The 22,310-nt window shown below is 43.4% G+C and overlaps 1 protein-coding gene across 2 annotated transcripts in view; it reads right to left on the bottom strand.

Annotated features, from left to right (window-relative positions):
- rragd (ras-related GTP binding D) overlaps positions 1–22,310 on the bottom strand; it is a 97,282-nt gene that overhangs the window by 69,970 nt on the left and 5,002 nt on the right. For both annotated transcript variants that reach the window (XM_083792668.1, XM_083792669.1), the window contains exons 3-5: positions 18,322–18,521; positions 16,181–16,295; positions 9,152–9,294 (exon numbers count right to left, since the gene is read on the bottom strand). In XM_083792668.1, coding sequence (XP_083648794.1) covers positions 9,152–9,294; positions 16,181–16,295; positions 18,322–18,521 — 458 coding nt within the window. The remainder of the gene's footprint in view (positions 1–9,151; positions 9,295–16,180; positions 16,296–18,321; positions 18,522–22,310) is intronic.

Here is a 22,310-nt window from a genome sequence, read left to right as displayed (position 1 = left end):
ACGTTCGCTCTGAAAGAATAAATATTCAAAGATTTGCGCCACATTTTCACGATAAAAAAAATAATAATAGCAGATCTACAAGCTCGTAACACGGCGCTATGAGCTTGTAGATCTGCAATTTTTCAACAGCTAAAGGATGACATAATGCTTAAAACACCAAAAGGGGTTCCCGTACAGAATGGGTTAAAGCCAACAACACATATGAATGTTTGAAACAGGAATATGCACATAATGAGCCCCCTCGCACTGCACGGTGCGTCTTTGTCTTGACAGCAGGAAAAGGTCAGAGAGTTGCCAGAGCTCGCATGTTCTTCTGTACAGAACAAAGAACAGAGAGATCCATTAGCAAATAGCAACTCTAATTACGTACATTCTCTGCTGGAGTGATGTCGAACTGACAATGAGATGTGCATCAGGTGTCATTGTGGAAAAGCAGCACATGAACGGTTTACTCGAACGGTTTAGTTTTCGGCTTGAGATGATATGTACTTTATCGCATTCTGAACGGGAACCCATTTTGGTGTTAGCATCATGTTATGCTTCAGCTATTGAAAAATAGCAGATCTACAAGCTCATAGCGCGCCACCGAGTGGCGCGCTATGAGCTTGTAGGTCTGCTATTTTTGAAAAATCGAAGAACGACTGACATAGAAACATGGCTTTTTCAGAAAACTGTCAGGATGTAGAAGACATTTTTTAGAATCTGATCTCAGGTCAGAAGGGGTTATTATCCCCGCAGGGACATTGATATACGTTACAGCAGCATAATGTAAAACCCACACCTCTCTCTCTCTCTCTTTAATTAGCAGGCAACAGTGCAGCACTAGCCCTCTCTGTTTCTGGCACAACAGCACCCCTACCAGTGTTGTTTTCGTCGACTAAAACTAAGACGAAAAATGTTCGTCGACTACCTATTTTCACTGACGAAAACGAATGGAAACTAAATAAGAACTAAGCTACCATGACTAAAACTAAGACTAAATATACTGACAATTTCGTCGACAAGTAAAAACTAGACTAAAATGTTAGGAAGGGACTAGTGGACAAGAGGTCCAGTATAAGTCATTTTACACTTGGTTGCATGTTGAAAATAGCCGATCGTCGCAACGCGACGTGTTGTGAGCTTGTAGATCGGTGTAAAAACACTCATTATGACGGCATCAAGGCCCGCCAAAATACATTTTAGTCAACTAAATCAACTGTATATTTTAGTCAACTAAAATCTTATGACATTTAGTCGACTAAAACTAGACTAACACCAAGACATTCCAGGTGACATTCCAAATGTGACTAAAACTAAATGAAGTTTCAGTCCAAAGACTATGACTAAACTAAAATAGAAATTTGCTGCCAAAAACAACACTGGCCCCTACTGGTACTACTAGTCATATACTGGTGCTCATTAACGTCACACAGGCAGAGATGGGCAAAATACATTGAAAATGTATTTTGATACAAAATACAAATACTGGGTCAAAAAATGTATCTAAATACAAAATACAAAATACATCTTCCATCCCCATCGAAATACAAATTACAAAATACAAAAAAGTATTTCAAATACGTATTTCAAATACATGTATTTCAAATACTGCCCATCTCTGATGGGCAAAATACATTGAAAATGTATTTTGATACAAAATACAAATACTGGGTCAAAAAATGTATCTAAATACAAAATACAAAATACATCTTCCATCCCCATCGAAATACAAATTACAAAATACAAAAAAGTATTTCAAATACGTATTTCAAATACATGTATTTCAAATACTGCCCATCTCTGATGGGCAAAATACATGAAAATGTATTTTGATACAAAATACAAATACTGGGTCAAAAAATGTATCTAAATACAAAATACATCTAATTTCTTCCATCTCAGCGAAATACAAATTTTCAAAATACAAAAAAGTATTTCAAATACTGCCCATCTCTGCACATAGGTAGGTGAAGTTGGTGAACACGGACATCTCCGTTCCTTGTAGTGATTGCGCCACTCAAAAACACAGACAAACAGAAAAACACATTGAACACACAACTGGACATAATCTCAACTAAATCTATATATTTAGTATAATCTATACAAGTATCACACAGTGTGTCGTGAGCTCGGAAAAAAATTGACTATTCTCTGCGGATGTTATTCGCCCGAGAATATAGACCCTAGACTTCATGTAATATTCAGCATTCGTCCCCCATGCGGTATTCCGTTCAAGAGCTGGTAAATATGAACACCATATCCATATTTACAGTAACCCAGATAAGACATGCAAATGGTGTTTGTTTGTGGGTACACACACACAGACACACACACACGCACGCACGCACGCACGCACGCACGCACGCACACACACACACTGCCAGTGGCAGTGGAGCAACTTTCGACACGGTGCGCTACTAACAGAACATCGGATGAGTTCTGCTTCTCTGGCTTTTAATTTTGGGTTAAGGAACCGTTTCAGGAAGGGACGTCGCCATGAGCAATGTCTCTGTGCCACCCACGCCGAAATGTATTCTGTAATAATGTGGAGAGTGTGCACTAAAACAGTGTGTTTTAACCCATTCAGAACCCAACTCGATTCCACAAAATGTCTTCTGAATCATGGAAAATATTCCATGTCAGTGGTTATCAAACATTTTCATGTCAAGGACCCCCAGTGTGTGGGTGAGCAGCATCAGATCGGATACACAGGGCTTTGTTAAGTACCTGTTTCTTAAAGATCTGGTCTTCTAGGCCGTTCATTTGTGAGCCAATGATTTTAGAGGCCACTTTTACAATTCTCCCTAGGGAATTTTTTTGTCTCTGATGCAGAGATTACCATACCAACAGATAATGGAGAAAGAAATGACGGACTCGATGTAGGCACTGTAAAACAGTTTAATCAGAGTCTTGTCGACATTGAACTTAGCCAATTTCCTTAGGCAGTACAGGCGTTGTTGACCTTTTTCATGCATCACATCAGTATTTAGGTCGAATTTCAGTTTGTCATCAATAATTGTGCCTAGATACTTGTAGCTGGGTACAATATCTACAGTCTGTCCGTTGACAACACTCTTCTGGGGGGGGGATTGTGGGGAACGTCTAAAATCTATGCATAGCTCTTTTGTTTTTGAAACATTAAGCTGCAAGAAGGCGTTGTCACACCAGGATAGAAAGTCGTCTACCACGTTGCCCGTGACAGTTCTCATCATTGTCAAGCAGGCTGACGATGACCGAGTCGTCAGCGTATTTAATGATCTAATCTATTTTGGAAATGGCTAACACAATCAATGGTATAAAGAATGTAAAGAAAGGCAGATAAAACACAACCCTGGGGCGAGCCAGTAGAAGATGTCACGAAGCTAAGACAGTATTTCATTAACCCTTAACACGTTGAGATCTGTTGGTTAAGAAGTCAAGAATCCAGCCCACCAGACAAGGATCTACACCAAAGGAGTTATAACCAGTTTATCAACCAAGACATGGGGTTGTTATGGTATTAAATGCTGAGGAAAAATCAATAAAGGAGCAGCCTGGCATGGGTTTTACTACCTTCAAGGTGTTTGTGTAGGAGATTCAATAACCCATTTCTGACCTGAGATCAGATTCTAAAAATGTCTTCTATATCAGGACAGTTTTCTGAAAAAGCTATGTTTCTGTGTCAGTCGTTCTTCGATTTTTTCAAAAATAGCAGATCTACAAGCTCATAGCGCGCCACCGAGTGGCGCGCTATGAGCTTGTAGATCTGCTATTTTTAAATAGCTAAAGCATAACGTAATGCTATCACCAAAACGGGTTCCCGTCTAAAATGGGATAAGGTGGCAAGTGCATCTTGAACGCCCTTCCAGCCCTCTATACACAGTCCAGTAAGCGCTCTGTTTTTGCCACGAGGAGCTCGGACTTGATTAGTTTTTCAAATTGTTTCAATTTTGCAGAATCGTTCCCGCAGGTCAAAATGAGTTATGCCAGTTCATGTAGCAATCTGAATATAACTAGATAGGCCTGAGAGTGGTGTGAGTATCAATGACATTGGTTTATGCCCCCTTGTATATAATGCCTCGGAGGAGAGAGAGAGAGAGAGAGAGAGGATTAGGTGTATTCAGTGCATTTGAAAAGGACTTCAAGACAAAGCAACACTAATATCCGTGATAACGGTGGAAGGTTTTCAACGTGAAATTAACCCATGTTGGACGGGAACCCTTTTTGGTGTTCTAAAAACACTTATAATTTAGCTATTGAAAAAATAGCAGATCTACAAGCTCATAGCGCGCCACTGAGAGGCGCGCTACGAGCTTGTAGGTCTGCTATTTTTGAAAAAAGCGTGTGCCTTAAATCTTTGAATATAATATTCTTTCTGTGTTTCCATTTTTAACTCAAATCTTTGCTTCTGGAGGGTCCCTGGAACAATATTATTTTCAGATGGGGGTCGGCGATATAGTACCGTACATATATTTAATTTTTTTATCTTGACATGAAATATTGAGAACCACTGATGTAGAAACATGAGGTTTTGCAGAAAAAATACATTTAAAAAAAAATGCATTTTTTTTAATTTCGATGTCAGGCCTAAATGGGTTAGGTTTGGAAAGGTCGTTATGAGGATGACAATACAGGAGGTATGAATCATAGTGATTAGAGGTTGTTGTTTATTTGGTAGACTCACTTCTTCTCATTCAAAAGGGAACCCGGGTCAATTTAATCCATTCTGACCTGAGATCAGATTCATACGAGGTTTCCACTAGTGGACACACACTGGTCTGATGATCCCATTCTGACCTGAGATCAGATTCTAGAAAAATGTCAGTCGTTCGATTTTTCAAAAAATAGCAGACCTACAAGCTCATAGCGCGCCACTCGGTGGCGCGCTATGAGCTTGTAGATCTGCTATTTTTCAATAGCTAAAGCATAACATGATGCTATCACCAAAAGGGGTTCCCGTTCAGAACGAGTTAATCGAGTCGCTCTGAAGTGCAGCGAGGTGTCCTGGAGAGAATTCAATAACATCCTGATAGTTTTAACCCATTCAGACCCGACGTCGATTTTTTTTAAATGTCTTCTAAATTATGATTTTTTTTTTAAATACCTCATGTTACCTCAGTGGTGCTCAATATTTCATGTCAAGGACCCCAAAAATGATCTGTAATTGGCCACCAACCGCCCCCCCCCCCCCCCCCCCCCCCCCATATGAAAATATGTTGTTCCAGGGAACCCCTCCGAAGTAAATATTTGAGTTAAAAAGCGTTCGCTCTGAAATAAATTATTTTCAAAGATTTTTGTGCCACATCTTCACGATTTTTCAAAAAATAGCAGAGTGGCTCGCTATACGAGCTATAAGCTTGTAGATCTGCTATTTTTCCAATAGCTAAATTATAAGACAATGTTTACAACCCCAAATGGGGCTCCCGGCCAAAATGGGTTAATGTGAATTCACAGTCCCTCGGGGGGGGACATTGAGACCTTTCTGAATAGCCCAGATTTCTCCTTTCATTCGGGGGGCGTGCATAATCACAAAACGATCGCCCATGATCCCTACAAACTTTATAAAACCTCGGGCGGTTTTTTATACGGCACAGTAACGGGGAAGTTTTAACCTATTCTGACCTGAGATCAGATTCATAGCAGGTTTCCACTGGACACACACTGGTCTGCTTAACCCATTCTGACCCGAGATCAGATTCTAAAAATGTCAGTCGTTCTTCAATTTTTTCAAAAATAGCAGACCTACAAGCTCGTAGCGCGCCACTCGGTGGCGCGCTACGAGCTTGTAGATCTGCTATTTTTCAATAGCTAAAGCATAACATGATGCTGACACCAAAATGGGTTCCCGTTCAGAATGGGTTAAATTGCCTGACAGCTGCCACTATAGTATTTCTGAACGTGGTTTGGATGAAAGCCAAGCGACCTTCACTTGAGCGAACAGCGCTTTAAAACCCAATGACCACACAGACAAACACACATCTGTTTCATCGCAGTAGGCCTACACTCTCTCTGAAAAGGTTTGGCACATTATTTTATTTTTTGTAAAATATAACGTGTCTCATAGCGAGCTGTGATTGAGGTTATGTTTGGTTAACCTTAACCCATTCTGACCTGAGATCAGATTCATACGAGGTTTCCACTGGACACACACTGGTCTGATTATAACCCATTCTGACCTGAGATCAGATTCTAAAAATGTCAGTCGTTCTTCGATTTTTCAAAAATAGCAGACCTACAAGCTCATAGCGCGCCACTCAGTGGCGCGCTATGAGCTTGTAGATCTGCTATTTTTCAATAGCTAAAGCATAACATGATGCTGACACCAAAATGGGTTCCCGTTCAGAACGGGTTAAAGGCGAACATGGACCAAAACACTTAATCTCGTTAAGACGCTGAATATTATTAGAGGGCGTATAATTCCAGGGATCATTCCAGCGCTGAAATTGGCTTCTCTTGAGAGCCCATTATTAGAAATCAGTTGCTTACACGCACGCGCACACACAGACACAGACACGCACACACGCACACGCACGTGCACACACAGACACGCACACACAGACACACACGCACACACACACCATCTAAAATGACACGGATGCTTTCCCGGTTCACCGTATTAATGCCAGGAACATGGAATTCCGCACGGAGACTACATTGTTTTTGGGGAGTGTTTTATACCCATTGCTGGCTGTCTGAATAATACCAAAACATATATAAATGAAAAAAGGTCATTCAAATGTTGACATATTATTCTTTATGGCTCCATGACTGCCTGTCTAAATATGTCCCAAACCAAAAAACACGGGGAAGCAGCTTTTTGCTTCTACGGGCCGTCGGCATGGAACAAGCTCCCACTGTACCTTCGTCAGGCAGCCTCTGTAGACATTTTTAAAGCTCAGCTCAAGACCCACTTCTACAACATTGCCTTTAATTGATCTTGTATTTTTTTTTTTTTTCATGTCCTCACTGTACTGCATTACTGCTTGTTTTTTAATGTCATTGCCTTGCTTTTCTTTTATTCTCCATTGTTCTGTAAAGCACTTTGAGCTGCATTTCATGTCATGAAAGGTGCTATACAAATAAAGTTTTATTATTATTATCATTATTATTACCCGTAGATGCAGGAGATGAACACTGGGTGGGTGTTACTAGTGTGTTGTTTTCGTCGACTAAAACTAAGACGAAAAATGTTCGTCAACTACCTATTTTCTCTGACAAAAACAAATGGAAACTAAATGAAAACTAAGCTACGATGACTCAATCTAAGACTAAATATACTGACAATTTCGTCGACAAATAAAAACTAGACTAAAATGTTAGTAAGGGACTAGTGGACGAGAGATCCAGTATAACGGAGGGTTACACTCTCTGTAACCCGGGTTCTCTGAGTGGAGAGACTGGCTCTCCACTACATATTATTCAATATGTACGGGAACTGACCCCACAGGGCAGTGTTCATGGATATCTCTTTAAGACACATTAATACTATGGTGGCCCTGCCCAGATGCCAATCAGCAGGCTATTTAAGCCCCATCTGTGCAGAGCCACTTCGATTAACTCTTGATTGACACGAATTTCGGAGCGGCTCTTTCGTGGAGAGCCAGTCTCTCCACTCAGAGAACCCGGGTTACAGAGAGTGTAACCCTCCGTTCTCTATCGTGTTCGAGACTGGATCTCCACTACATATTATTCAATATGTACGGGAACTCTCTAAGACACACCGCGAGGAAATAAGCAGACCAGCTGCCCCCGCGGCAGCCCGAGGCAGTTTACCTGAATTCCATCAGAGCCTATAAGTTGTGAGCGCCATGAGTCTGACCGTGGCTATCCTTGCCACAGGCGCTTGCCAAAATGCTCCAAAACTTCAGTATTCATACCAAGTAAGTAATATTGCGCCTAGGCGCAAGACGCCACCTAGGCTCAGCTGGCCCAGCACGATGCTAGGCCAGTGACCACCGGGGTGAAGGGCTGCTCAAGCCAGCCCGTCAGATGCCCGGCCGACCTGACCGGTCAAGGTGCCGGTGACCCTACCGCTGAGTAGCACGCAGGAGCGACTCCCACAGGGGGAGCGGATGCCACCACGTTCCATCGGTAGGACAGGGTGAATGTAGACAGAGACGACCATGTCACTGCTGTGTAGATCTCTGTCAGAGATACACCATTCTACAGCAACCAGGGGGCTGTCGTCCCATGGGCAGAGTGTGCCCGCCTTCCAGACGACACTGGCACTTCTGCCTGCTTGTCCCTGTTGGATCACCCCTGTGATCCGATGGGACAGTCCAGCCTTCGTCTACCCGAGCACCCCTGCTAAAACACACGAAGCGCTGGTCCGTCACTTTGTGGGCCTACGTGTGGCACTGACATACAGCTCCAACGCTCTAGCGGGGCAGAGTGGGTGACCGGCTCTGTCTGCACACTTCATCCGTCTGCATAAAAAGAGAGGACAGAGCTCAATCACCCGATTGAGATGCGCCCCTGAGAGAACCTTGGGGAGAAGGTTGGGTCGAGGTGTAAACTACTCCATCACCCGGCCGAGCTTGTTATGGGTTGACAGCGCTCGCAACTCCCACATTTCCCCTTGCAGACGTGACTATATAATACTGCTGTCTTGAGTGACCGCATGGCAGGCTCACTGACTAAATTATTTTAAAGAGGGCTCATCATAGAGCCTCCCGGGCTAACGGCCTGGCCCCCTAAACAGGACTGGTGGGGCCCTAACCTGAGCTCCTCTGAGCCCCAGGGTGCCATTCGGGAAATGTAACCAGGTTACTGCAGTCTGCAGTCATGCACTCCCGCTCAAGTCAGCCCGTCAGACAGTAGGCCAACAGACTGTTGAAGCCATGTCCTGATGCGGAGCCCAGCCCACTCAGTGAGGTGGGTGCTGGCTGTCACATGGATACCACACTGGTATAACCTGCTGCGACGCGTTGCGAGATTGTAGATCTGCTATTTTCAGCATGCAACCCAGCATAAAACTGGATCTCTTGTCCACTAGTCCCTTCCTAACATTTTAGTCTAGTTTTTATTTGTCGACGAAGAAATTGTCAGTATATTTAGTCTTAGTTTTAGTCATCATAGATTCGTTGTTATTTAGTTTTAGTCAGTGAAAAAAAGGTAGTAGACGAACCTTTTTCGTCTTAGTTTTAGTCGACGAAAACAACACTGGTTACTATAGGGTGCAGTCTCCTACCCGTAGATGCAGGAGATGTCGATGACGACGTCGATCATGTCGCAGCACAGCTCGTAGGTCTGCAGGTCCACCGGGCTGCTGTCCGTGGCGATGTAGATCTTGCTGACCACGTCGAACAGGAAGGCCTTCTCGATGCCCGAGTTCTGACCAAAGGGGGACAGAGGCAAAAATGGTGCATTTACTGTATATAGCGCCTTTATCCAAGGCGCTTTACAGAGATTGTGCATTACATTCACCCATTCACACACACATTCATACACCGATGGCAGCGGAAACCATGCAAGGCACCAACTAGCACATCGGGAGCAATTAGGGGTTCAGTGTTTTGCTCAAGGACACTTCGACAGTAACTCTGGGGGAGCCCACAGGGTTCGAACTGGCAACCTTACGGTTACCATCCAGGCACTCTACCCCTGAGCCACCGCCGCCCTGAGGCGACAGGCCCGGGGGAGAGGGTGAATGGCAGCATCATCAGAATTTACACTGCGTGAAAAGAGGAGTTAACGGGCAATTATATTACGGGCACTGTATTTTGCCCCGTAAACCTCAAGTTTAGCGGACATATACAGTTAATATACGGTAATATACAGGTGTGAGGGTACAATTCGGGAGTTTACGGGAGTTTGTTGGAAAGTTTAACGGGAGTTTCCTGTAATATACACAATCTTTTTGTGCAGTGTTAAAGTATGTGATGTTGTTTGGGTGAGGGGGTAATACCTTAGAGTATATATGAATAGAGACGGCACCCAGAGGAAACCCTGAGGCGAAATGGACATAGTGGCCGAATGAAGGTATTGCAGATCTGGGCCCCAAACACATGAACGCGCTGTCCGTTGACTATTATTGTACACGTTCACGACGGACGACGCTCGTGCGCGTTCAACGGCAGCGCGTTCATGTGTTTGGGGCCACTCACCATTGCAATCCGTCCCAGAATGCACTCTGTTCCTACCAGGAAGGAGGAGTGAAATCGCCTCATGCGCTTTTGAGCAACTCAATGCAAGTGGATGGGAGGAGAACTCGGGTGTCTTCTCTATAGATATATATACTCTATGGGTAATACAGTAATTTGAGTATAGTGTGTAGAGGGAAGGACACAATCCTGGCTGTGTTGGTGTTAACAGTTGATGAGAATAAAGAAAATGATCATATGTTGGCGTTGGATAGTGTTAAAGGCAGAACTAAAGTCCACAGAAAGAATATAGTAGCACAATAATTGCCATGGATGGAACTATTTTCAGGGGGATTTTCAAGGAGCAAAATACTTCGGCGTTATGCTCCAAAGGTAATTTTTAAAAATCCCGGCAGCCTCGGTATATATGTCACCATTTTTAATCTAAAGCCGTCAAGGTGTTAAAGAACTGTCTGGGGGTGTGTGTGTTCACATAAGCCTGAGTAGACGATGAAAAATGACCAAAAGTTTTTTAGGAAGTGAAATATCCCTTTAACCCATTCTGAACGGGCACCCATTTTGGTGTTAGCATCATGTCGTGCTTTAGCTATTGAAAAATAGCAGATCTACAAGCTCATATCGCGCCACCGAGTGGCGCGATACGAGCTTGTAGGTCTGCTATTTTTGAAAAAAATCGAAGAACGACTTTTTTTAGAATCTGATCTCAGGTCAGAATGGGTTCGTCAGACCAGCGTGTGTCCAGTGGAAACCTCGTATGAATCTGATCTCAGGTCAGAATGTGTTAAGTCCCTGTAGATTCTTATGGACTCGGTGGAGCCAGGCAAGGCGCTCACCGTAGTTTACTGCAGTGTTGTTGGTTATTGTGTTTGTGAATCAGCAGACACAGCTTGGGCCGGGAACCCCTTTTGGTGTTTTAAGTCATTATGTTACACTTTAGCTAGAAAAATAGCAGATCTACAAGTTCATAGCTGCGCCACCGAGTGGCGCGCTACGAGCTTGTACTGTAGGTCTTGCTATTTTTGAAAAATCGTGAAAATGTGGCACAAATCTTTCAATATAATTATTTCAGAGCGAATGTTTTTATTGACTAAGATTGACTTCCAAAGTTTTCAAGGAGTTGCCCGTTTTGTTCAAAATGCTGCTCATCCAAAATTCTATCCTCAGAGATGCTATGAGTGGATCTGGCTCTGCATCTCCTCAACAAAATGAATAGAATTGTTGCAAAAAAAAAAAAAAAAAAAAAAAAAACATGTTTATATTACTCCTAAACATATTGCCAAACACCTCACACAGTCTTATCCTCCTGGTGGAGACCTGTGCCCAGAACATAGACTGTAAAAAATATGGACAAAGCGTTCCCCGGGTCTAACATAGACGTAAAATGAAGCCTGTTATTCCTGCACTGTAAGTCGCCATCTTTCTAGATCCGTTTGGGCCCAGCTGGCCATTGGCTGGCTCCGTTTTGGCCCAGCTGGCCATTGGCTGGCCCAGACAACGAGGCGGGACTTCTTCCAAAAAGAATATTATGACATTAGAAATGAGACTTTAAACTAGTGACTGGAAGCAGAAAGTATTCATGACCATGTTTATTAAGGTAATACAGTCTAGGTGAAGTTGGGCCCAAATACATGGACTTCTATGGGGCTATGGGTTTTTCTGGGTCCAAAGACAGCGCCACAACAGGCCATTATATGAACTACGATTTCCTTAGTGGCTTCACAAAATATCTGTCTGACTGCCCCCCTGGCCCAGAAGCACACTTTTTCTACTTAGTATTCACTGTATTGTTTGCGTACTAGTTCCCGATGTATTCCATTTGTTCCCCGTTTGTAGAAACCATGGCTTACTGAAGATAATAAACTGCCGATCAGCTCCACACATCCAGCAAAACTAACCAGGCAGCAGAGAATATTTAATACTCATATTATCTCAGATTTAAATAGCACTGTGTATCAGTTTTATAACTGCACCTGTATAACTCATTTAGTGTCTGTTGCCTGGCAGCAGACTTGTTATATCTGTGAGGTGTCTTGTTTTAATTATGCCCTGAAAACAGAGAATTCAAACATGCGCTAAGCCACATTTATTAAAGGCTCAATGCTTTATTAAAGCCTTGGTATTTTCGAGGCTTCTCTTCTCTCTCTCTCGTGTTATGATGCAATTTGTTCGGTGGTGTGTGTGAGTTATTTTGCAATACCATTTTGTTGTACTGTAGTGTTTTTTTAAATGCGTGTGTGTGTGTGTGTGTGTGTGTGTGTGTGTGTGTGTGTGTGTGTGTGTGTGTGTTCGTGCGTGCCAGCGAGAGAGTCATACAGACATTGTGTGACTGTGAGATTCAAAATGTGCAATTTATATTCAATCGTTCAGCTTATTGTGGACTAACCCACAGCCACATGCCATGAGTCTATCCAGTGAACTGCAACCTTTCCAATGATTCATATGATTTCCATACTCGTCAAACCATTCAGTGACACCTGTGGATCATAGGATGAAGGTTGACCGACCGCTCGGCTGTAATAATAACCCATTCGGGAACCCGTTTTGGTGTTAGCATCATGTTATGCTTTAGCTATTGAAAAACAGCAGATCTACAAGCTCGTAGCGCGCCACCGAGTGGCGCGCTACGAGCTTGTAGGTCTGCTATTTTTTGAAAAATCGAAGAGCGACTGACATTTTTTTAGAATCTAATCTCAGGTCAGAATGGGTTATAATCAGACCAGTGTGTGTCCAGTGGAAACCTCGTATGAATCTGATCTCAGGTCAGAATGGGATAATACAATTGCAGTGAATTTCCCCAGCAATGAATGGGACCCAAGGTGGACCCCAAACCACATGAAAACGAAGCATATAGCAGACCTGGTCACTGAAGGGGGTCAGGCATTCCGGGGCCTGTAGCATTTCGCTTTGGTGCGTGCAGCGCGCCACACGCACACTCGTCCCCACAACGCTCTGCACCACTTCACTTCCAAGTGTACATTAACCCATTTAGGCCTGACGTCGAATTTTTTTTTTTTTTTTTTTTTTTAATGTAATTTTTTTCCTGAAAAACCTCATGTTTCTATATATCAGTGGTTCTTAATATTTCATGTCAAGGACCCCCAAAACTATATGAAATTGGCCGCTGACCCCCATCTGAAAATGTGTTGTTTCAGGGACCACCTCCCAGAAGCAAAGATTTGAGTTAAAAAACGTTCGCTCTGAAAGAGTATATATTCAAAACTTTGCACCACATGTTCATGATTTTTCAAAAAATAGCAGACCTACAAGCTCGTAGCGCGCCACTCGGTGGCACGCTATGAGCTTGTAGATCTGCTATTTTTCAATAGCTAAATTATAACATTATGTTTAAAACACCAAAAGGGGTTCCCGCCCCAAAATGGTTTAACCTTCGCAATGGAGGGCTCTATATATATATATATATATATATACACATACATACTGCAAAACCGACTATTTAACATCACTCTCGATGTTGCTGACGCGCCCGATCACGCTTAGCGACGCTGACCAGCACGGCCAAAGTATACAAACGCCTTCTGAATCAGTTTTACTGTTTCTGTCGTTCAAGCATTTTTATGTCAAGGACCCCCAGAATTGTATATATGTATTAGGCCGCCGACCACCCCCCCCATCTGAAAATATGTTGTTCCAGGGACGTCCATCATTTCTTTAAAAAATAATGTTTTTCTTTGAAAAAGAAAATGTAGAAAACAAGAAAAACTGAAAATTACACACAGCAAATACAATTGTATATCCGCAACCCATAGAGTATATATGAATAGAGAAGACACCCGAGTTCTCCTCCCATCCACTTGCATTGAGTTGCTCAAAAGCGCATGAGGCGATTTCACTCCTCCTTCCGGGTAGGAACAGAGTGCATTCTGGGACGGATTGCAATGGTGAGTGGCCCCCAAACACATGAACGCGCTGCCGTTGAACACGCACGAGCGTCGTCCGTCGTGAACGTGTACAATGATAGTCAACGGACAGCGCGTTCATGTGTTTGGGGCCAGGCTGCAATACCTTCATTCGGCCACTATGTCCATTTCGCCTCAGGGTTTCCTCTGGGTGCCGTCTCTATTCATATATACTCTAAGCCGCAACCCCCCAAAAAACCCTATTGTATGAGAAACACTGCTTCATACAAGTGTGCAAATAGGACCCTTTTTCCCACCAGTTCACAGTGTTTACACTGAAAATGAATTGGTTCAGATTAGAACCATAAAAGTTGGTTCATAACTGGAACAAAAAAAAAAAAAAAAAGGGTCTGCCGGTTCCATGAAAGCACCAATAAAAGGTTCCAAGAATCTAGAACGGAACCAATTCTAGAACCAAAAAGGTTCTTCTGGTGGAAAAGGAGCCAGCATCATTACAGTCTGTTCCATGCTATCAGTTAGACATTGATGCCACCTACTGGCCGCAACACAAAGTGCATGAAGGCCTGTGTGTGTGTTTGTGTGTGTGCGCACGCATTAGAACATCGGTTCTCAAAGTGGGGTCCGGGGACCCTCAGGGGTCCCTGAGGGAGTTCTGGGGTGTCCCCATGCAGCTAAATGATCGTTATATGAACCAAATGGTCCCTAAACGGGTCCCTTTGGTAAATGGTAAATGGTGCATTTATATAGCGCCTTTATCCAAGGCGCTTTACAGAGATTGTGCATTACATTCACCCATTCACACACACATTCATACACCGATGGCAGCGGAAACCATGCAAGGCACCAACTAGCACATCGGGAGCAATTAGGGGTTCAGTGTCTCTTGCTCAAGGACACTTCGACAGTAACTCTGGGGGAGCCCGGGTTCTAACTGGCAACCTTACGGTTACCATCCAGGCACTCTACCCCTGAGCCACCGCCGCCCCCCTTTAACTCTAAGAGAGTACAAAATGGAACCAAATACATTCGTACACACTCTCAGAGTAAAATTAACATTGATTGTACAATATAAATTAGGGTCCATGGGGATAGAAACGCCATTAAACGGGGGGTCCGTAGACTAATGCATGTCAAACTGAGGGGTCCTTGAAAATAAAATGGTTGAGAATCACTGCTAGAGAAGTTAAAAAAACATATTCTCTTATGGGGGGTCCCTGGCATTATCTTTTCAAATGGGGGTCCCCGGGGCGAATAAATCAAGTCAAATGTATTGCATCGTATCCGTTGAAGCACCCACACTGTGGAACGAACTTCCACCTCATGTCAGAGCTTCTCAATCCTTGCCTGTGTTTCTGACCTGAGATCAGATTCATACGAGGTTTCCACTGGACACACAGTGGTCTGATTAACCCATTCTGACCTGAGATCAGATTCATACGAGGTTTCCACTGGACACACAGTGGTCTGATTAAATCCCGTCTGAAAACTCACTTTGGCATTATTTTGAACATACAAAGGTTTGAGAACCATGCACTGCATTAGTGTAGACAGCACTATAATTGCATTGTATATAGTCATAGCACGCCATAGTACATAATGTATAGCATATATGTATAGTTTAATTATATAGATATTCCACTGTTACTTTCTTAGCTTACACATGTTTCATGATAAATGCTTTTATGTGATGTATTCCCATGCTTTTGTTCTTGCTTAATGTAAGTCGCTCTGGATTAAGAGCGTCTGCTAAATGCCTAAATTGTAAATTGTAAATTGTAAATTGTAGAATGCCGTGACGCCCCCATGGTCTGCCCCCATCAACATCCAGCTCCAGGCTGTGAGGCAGTGTTGTTTTCGTCGTAGACTACCTTTTGTCACTGACGGAAACTAAATAAAAACTAAACAAAAACGAATCTATGATGACTAAAGACTAAATATACTGACAATTTCGTCAACAAATAAAAACTAGACTAAAATGTTAGTAAGGGACTAGTGGACAAGAGATCCAGTTTTATGCTGGGTTGCATGCTGAAAATATGTATATCTGCTATTTTTTTATTTTCAGCATGCAACCAAAGTGTAAAATATGTCATTACAACGACATCAAGGCCTGTCAAAACACAATTTAGTGTTAGAAATTTTCTGCCAAAAACAACACTGCTGTGAGTCCAGTGGCCCCGAGGCAGAGAGAACTGGCCTCGGCAAAGAGCCCAGAGGAAGAGGAGGCTTTTTACTCACAGAGATGAAGATGTTGATCAGGTTCTCCAGCGTAGGCAGCTGTGGAATGAGCTTCTGGACCACTTTGCTGAACGCCTCGAAGATGGAGTGGTCGTAGATACTGGTTAGATAGAAGCTGTGGGGGAATTAAAAAACTTCAGTGCACTGTGCCTACACAATGCAAGGAATAAATGCATTCGCCATGTATCCGAAGGAAGTCTGATCCAATCATTTTTAGATTTCTCCAGTTTAATCCTGAGTTTAAGTTTTTGTTGCGTTCAAGATCTGATTTTAGGCATGTGCTGTGTTGAGGTTCTTAATCCACTGTTTTTCATTAAAACGTCTTTGTCCTACTGTCCAGTTGGGATTGTGTTGAAGTCCAGCGCATTTTAGAGCTTCAATGCCGTGAGCCATGAAATGTTGCACAAACCTTGTGGTTGTCTTTTTTCCATTGTTAATATTGTATCTGTGTTGTCCCAGCCTTGTACCTATTGTTTTACCCGTTTCTCCGACATATTGTAAACCACATTTGTCACATGTGATTAAGTAAATGCAGTTGCTGGTTCTGGTTGTTATTTGTTGTTTAATCTCTAACACGCGTTTTGTAGTTTTACAATTTACAATTAGAATTGTGTTATTGTCGAGAGGAAACCTCCTAACTCCATTTTTTTTTTTTGCATAAATCAGTGCTATTGAACACCCTTTACACAGATGGTGTGTTGTTTTTCGAAAATATTGAATATCGATACGAGATCATCTGATATCACATGAGCAGAGCCACACCGCCATACTAACATGCAATACGGCTTTGCAATAAATGGGTCTATGGTCAATCTGAGCCAGTGTTGTTTTTGGCAGCAAATTTCTATTTTAGTTTTAGTCATAGTCTTTGGACTGAAACTTCATTTAGTTTTAGTCACATTTTAGTCACCTGGAACGTCTTAGTGTTAGTCTAGTTTTAGTCGACTAAAGGTCATAAGATTTTAGTCGACTAAATCTACAGTTGATTTAGTCGACTAAAATGTATTTTGGCGGGTCTTGATGCCGTCGTAATGAGTGTTTTTACACTTGATGAAAATAGCCGATCTACAAGCTCACAACGCGTTGCAACGTGAGCTTGTAGATCAGCTATTTTCAGCATACAACCAAGTGTAAAATGACTTATACTGGATCTCTTGTCCACTAGTCCCTTCCTAACATTTTAGTCTAGTTTTTATTTGTCGACGAAATTGTCAATATATTTAGTCTTAGTTTTAGTCATCGTAGCTTAGTTTTCATTTAGTTTCCATTTGTTTTTGTCAGTGAAAATAGGTAGTCGACTAACATTTTTCGTCTTAGTTTTAGTCGACGAAAACAACACTGATCTGAGCCGAAGTGTCTCAAATGAACTAACTATGTCCAACTTTCTCTACCTTTACTTCCACTCCTCCACATCTTAGAGGCATGTATTGTACTCCGCTAAGATTAGTGTAGCACGAGCTTGTAGATCTGCTATTTGTCAACGGCGGCGAAAGTACAAAACAACTGTTAGAGCGGTTTCAAAGCTAAAACGACACAGACGCGTTTCCAGGTCTAAGTGGGTTAAAGCCATAAACGTGGGAAGTGTACACACTTCCTCCACCGCCCGCTTCACCGCATGGCCCCTTCCTCCCTTCCTTTCCTTTCCTTTCCTTGGCTACTCACCTCCAGTGTTGTTTTAGTCGACTAAAAATGTTCGTCGACTACCTTTTTTGACTGACTAAAACTAAATAAAAACGAATCTATGATGACTAAAACTAAGACTAAATATACTGACAATTTCGTCAACAAATAAAAACTAGACTAAAATGTTAGGAAGGGACTAGTGGACAAGAGATCCAGTTTTATGCTGGGTTGCATGCTGAAAATAGCAGATATACAATATCACATCTCAATTGTGAGATTGTATATCTGCTATTTTCAGCATGCAACCAAACTGTAAAATATGTCATTACAACGACATCAAGGCCTGTCAAATAACATTGTAGTCGACTAAATCAACTGTAGATTTAGTCGACTAAAACTAGACTAAACACTAGAACATTCCAGGTGACTAAAATGTGACTAAAACTAAGTGAAAACTATTCAAGATACTATGACTAAAACTAAAATAGAAATTTGCTGCCAAAAACAACACTCCTCACCTCAGGTGTATGCGCTCCAGCGCGGCGTCGGCCAGGTCGTCGTTGGCGCGCTTGTGGATGTCGCGCTGCTTCTCGATCTTGTGGTCGTCGGGCAGACCGTCCACCTTGTGGATGAACACCTCGAAGTTGATGTCCGGGTTCACCTTGTAGGCCCGCGTCACCGTGAGGTGGAGGCGACTCAGAGCCTCCACATAGTCGTCCTGAGGAGATGAGAGAGAGTTTTAGTGAAGTTGATGTCCGGGTTCACCTTGTAGGCCCGCGTCACCGTGAGGTGGAGGCGACTCAGAGCCTCCACATAGTCGTCCTGTGGAGATGAGAGTTTTAATGAAGGGTTCACCTTGTAGGCCCGCGTCACCGTGAGGTGGAGGCGACTCAGAGCCTCCACATAGTCGTCCTGTGGAGATGAGAGAGTTTTAATGAAGGGTTCACCTTGTAGGCCCGTGTCACCGTGAGGTGGAGGCGACTCAGAGCCTCCACATAGTCGTCCTGCATGCAGAGATATGAGAGAGTTTGGAGTATTTTAACCCCATTTAGACCTGAGATCAGATTAAAAAAAATGTCTTCTACATCCTGACAGGTTTCTGAAAAAGCTATGTTTCTATGTCAGTAGTTCTTCGATTTTTCAAAAATAGCAGACCTACAAGCTCGTAGCGCGCCACTCGGTGGCGCGCTATGAGCTTGTAGATCTGCTATTTTTCAATAGCTATAAAGCATAACATAATGCTAACACCAAAATGGGTTCCCGCCCCAAAATGGGTTAACCCATTTAGACCCGAGAACAATTCTACAAAATGTCTTCTAAATCCTGACAGCTTTCTGAAAAACCCTGTTTCTATATCAGTGGTTCTCAAGCATTTTCATGTCAAGGAGGACCCCCCATAAATATCTGAAAATATGTAGTTCCAGGGACCCCCCCTGACGCAAAGATTTGAGTTAAAATGTTCACTCTGTAATAATATATATTCAAAGATTTGAGGCACATTTTCACGATTTTTCAAAAATAGCAGACATACAAGTTGTAGATCTGATATTTTTCAATAGCTAAAGTTTAACATAATGCTTTAAAACACCAAAAATGGCCCAAAATGGGTTATTGACAGTTTGCAGAATTACCGTACATTTCAAGTACAACTCAATACAAAAACTGTTAACTGTGAGTGGACGACACCATAAAGCATTACACTTGTTCCTTCATCAATACATTTAGAGACGTACGAATATACACAACTATTATAGTCATCACAAAAGTCACGCACGCACGCACGCAGTCTTTTAGTAAGTAGCCTTGCCGTGCCATGAGGCCCATAGGGCAGGAGCCTATCTCCTGTTTCTGTAGCCATGAGGCCCATAGGGGCAGGAGCCTATCTCCTGTTTCTGTAGCCATGAGGCCCATAGGGGCAGGAGCCTATCTCCTGTTTCTGTAGCCATGAGGCCCATAGGGGCAGGAGCCTATCTCCTGTTTCTGTAGCCATGAGGCCCATAGGGGCAGGAGCCTATCTCCTGTTTCTGTAGCCATGAGGCCCATAGGGGCAGGAGCCTATCTCCTGTTTCTGTAGCCATGAGGCCCATAGGGGCAGGAGCCTATATCCTGTTTCTGTAGCCATGAGGCCCATAGGGGCAGGAGCCCATCTCCTGTTTCTGTAGCCATGAGGCCCATAGGGGCAGGAGCCTATCTCCTGTTTCTGTAGCCATGAGGCCCATAGGGCAGGAGCCTATCTCCTGTTTCTGTAGCCATGAGGCCCATAGGGGCAGGAGCCTATCTCCTGTTTCTGTAGCCATGAGGCCCATAGGGGCAGGAGCCTATCTCCTGTTTCTGTAGCCATGAGGCCCATAGGGGCAGGAGCCTATCTCCTGTTTCTGTAGCCATGAGGCCCATAGAGCAGGAGCCTATCTCCTGTTTCTGTAGCCATGAGGCCCATAGGGGCAGGAGTCTATCTCCTGTTTCTGTAGCCATGAGGCCCATAGGGGCAGGAGCCTATCTCCTGTTTCTGTAGCCATGAGGCCCATAGGGGCAGGAGCCTATCTCCTGTTTCTGTAGCCATGAGGCCCATAGGGGCAGGAGTCTATCTCCTGTTTCTGTAGCCATGAGGCCCATAGGGCAGGAGTCTATCTCCTGTTTCTGTAGCCATGAGGCCCATAGGGGCAGGAGCCTATCTCCTGTTTCTGTAGCCATGAGGCCCATAGGGGCAGGAGCCTATCTCCTGTTTCTGTAGCCATGAGGCCCATAGGGGCAGGAGCCTATCTCCTGTTTCTGTAGCCATGAGGCCCATAGGGGCAGGAGCCTATCTCCTGTTTCTGTAGCCATGAGGCCCATAGGGGCAGGAGCCTATCTCCTGTTTCTGTAGCCATGAGGCCCATAGGGGCAGGAGCCTATCTCCTGTTTATGTAGCCATGAGGCCCATAGGGGCAGGAGCCTATCTCCTGTTTCTGTAGCCATGAGGCCCATAGGGGCAGGAGCCTATCTCCTGTTTCTGTAGCCATGAGGCCCATAGGGGCAGGAGCCTATCTCCTGTTTCTGTAGCCATGAGGCCCATAGGGGCAGGAGCCTATCTCCTGTTTCTGTAGCCATGAGGCCCATAGGGGCAGGAGCCTATCTCCTGTTTCTGTAGCGTGAGGCAGCTTGATGTACAAGTACACCCCCTGGACATGACGCTAGTATGTCACAGGGATTTACCCCCAATCCAACCCTTGACGCTGAGTGTCAAGCAGGGAGACACTGGGTCCCATTGTTACAGTCTTTGGTATGACCCGGCCGGGGATCGAACCCTCGACCTCCCAGTCTCAGGGCGGACACTCTAACCACAAGGCCACTGAGCTGAGTCTTTCAGTGCCGCGCTATAAAAAAAAGGAGATGCAGGAAAACTAAATAAATAAAGAAGAAAGTTCTGCAATTAATTCAAACCCCATTTTTGGAGAACAAGATTTGAGCTTGTGTGCTGTATTAACCACTGTCATGTTTCTATGGTCTATGGTTCTATGGCGATAATAAAAGCACTTCTTCAGAAGAAGAAGAAGAAGCGGTGCTTCCATGGAAAATGTAATTACTTTTTTTTTTCTTTGAAATCCCTGCGAGCAATGGTTTGCAAAAATAAAAAATAAAGTTTCTTTCTTAATTTTAAAAGTATAGCAGCCGTTTTCTCGGATGGGTAATTCTCTCATTCATCACGTTCGCCGCGCCAAGAACTAGACGTTGTTGCTTCTCTGTAGGCCAGTTCCGCTTCGACGAGCGAGCGGAGAGGGTGACGGAACACAACACAGATGTTCCACCAACAAACACAAACAGCTCTAACAATCGAAACAACTCGACAGCTCTATTATTTTTGTCCGATGTTGCCGAAGAAATCCACACAGTGCCGAATTGATTTATTTTCCTGAACAACAACAAACCGCAGTGTGTTGGAAGGCTTTATTTATTAAAAAGGTCTCTGACTCAGAGCACAACCTTTTGTGCTTTTAACCCATTCTGGGCGGGAAGGGAACCCCTGTTGGTGTTTTATGTTATACTTACGCGAGCTTGTAGGTCTGCTATTTTTTTTCGAAAATCGTGAATTTGAATATATATTCTTTCAGAGCGAACGTTTTGAACTATGCTATGCTATGCGTTTGAACTATTTAAATCTTTGCTTCCCGGGGGGGGGGGTCCACTGGAACAACATATTTTCAGATGGGGGTCCGCGGCCAATTACATATAATTTGCGGGGTTCTTGACGTGAACTATTGAGAACCACTGATATAGAAGGGTTTTTTTTCAGAAAACTGTCTTCGGGTCTAAGTGGGTTAAACAGAAGACATTCTATAGAAACATGAGGTTTTTTTTTCCAGAAAACTGTCAGGATTTAGAAGGCATTTGTAGAATGGTCCTCAGGTATAAGTGGGTTAAACAGAAGACATTCTATAGAAACATGAGTTGTTTTTTTTCTTCAGAAAACTGTCAGGATTTAGAAGGCATTTGTAGAATGGTCCTCAGGTTTAAGTGGGTTAAACAGAAG

The sequence above is a fragment of the Protomyctophum parallelum genome (genome assembly GCF_964188405.1).
Source record: "Protomyctophum parallelum genome assembly, chromosome: 20".
Taxonomy (NCBI): Eukaryota; Metazoa; Chordata; class Actinopteri; order Myctophiformes; family Myctophidae; genus Protomyctophum; species Protomyctophum parallelum.
This window is presented reverse-complemented; position numbering and strand designations above follow the sequence as displayed.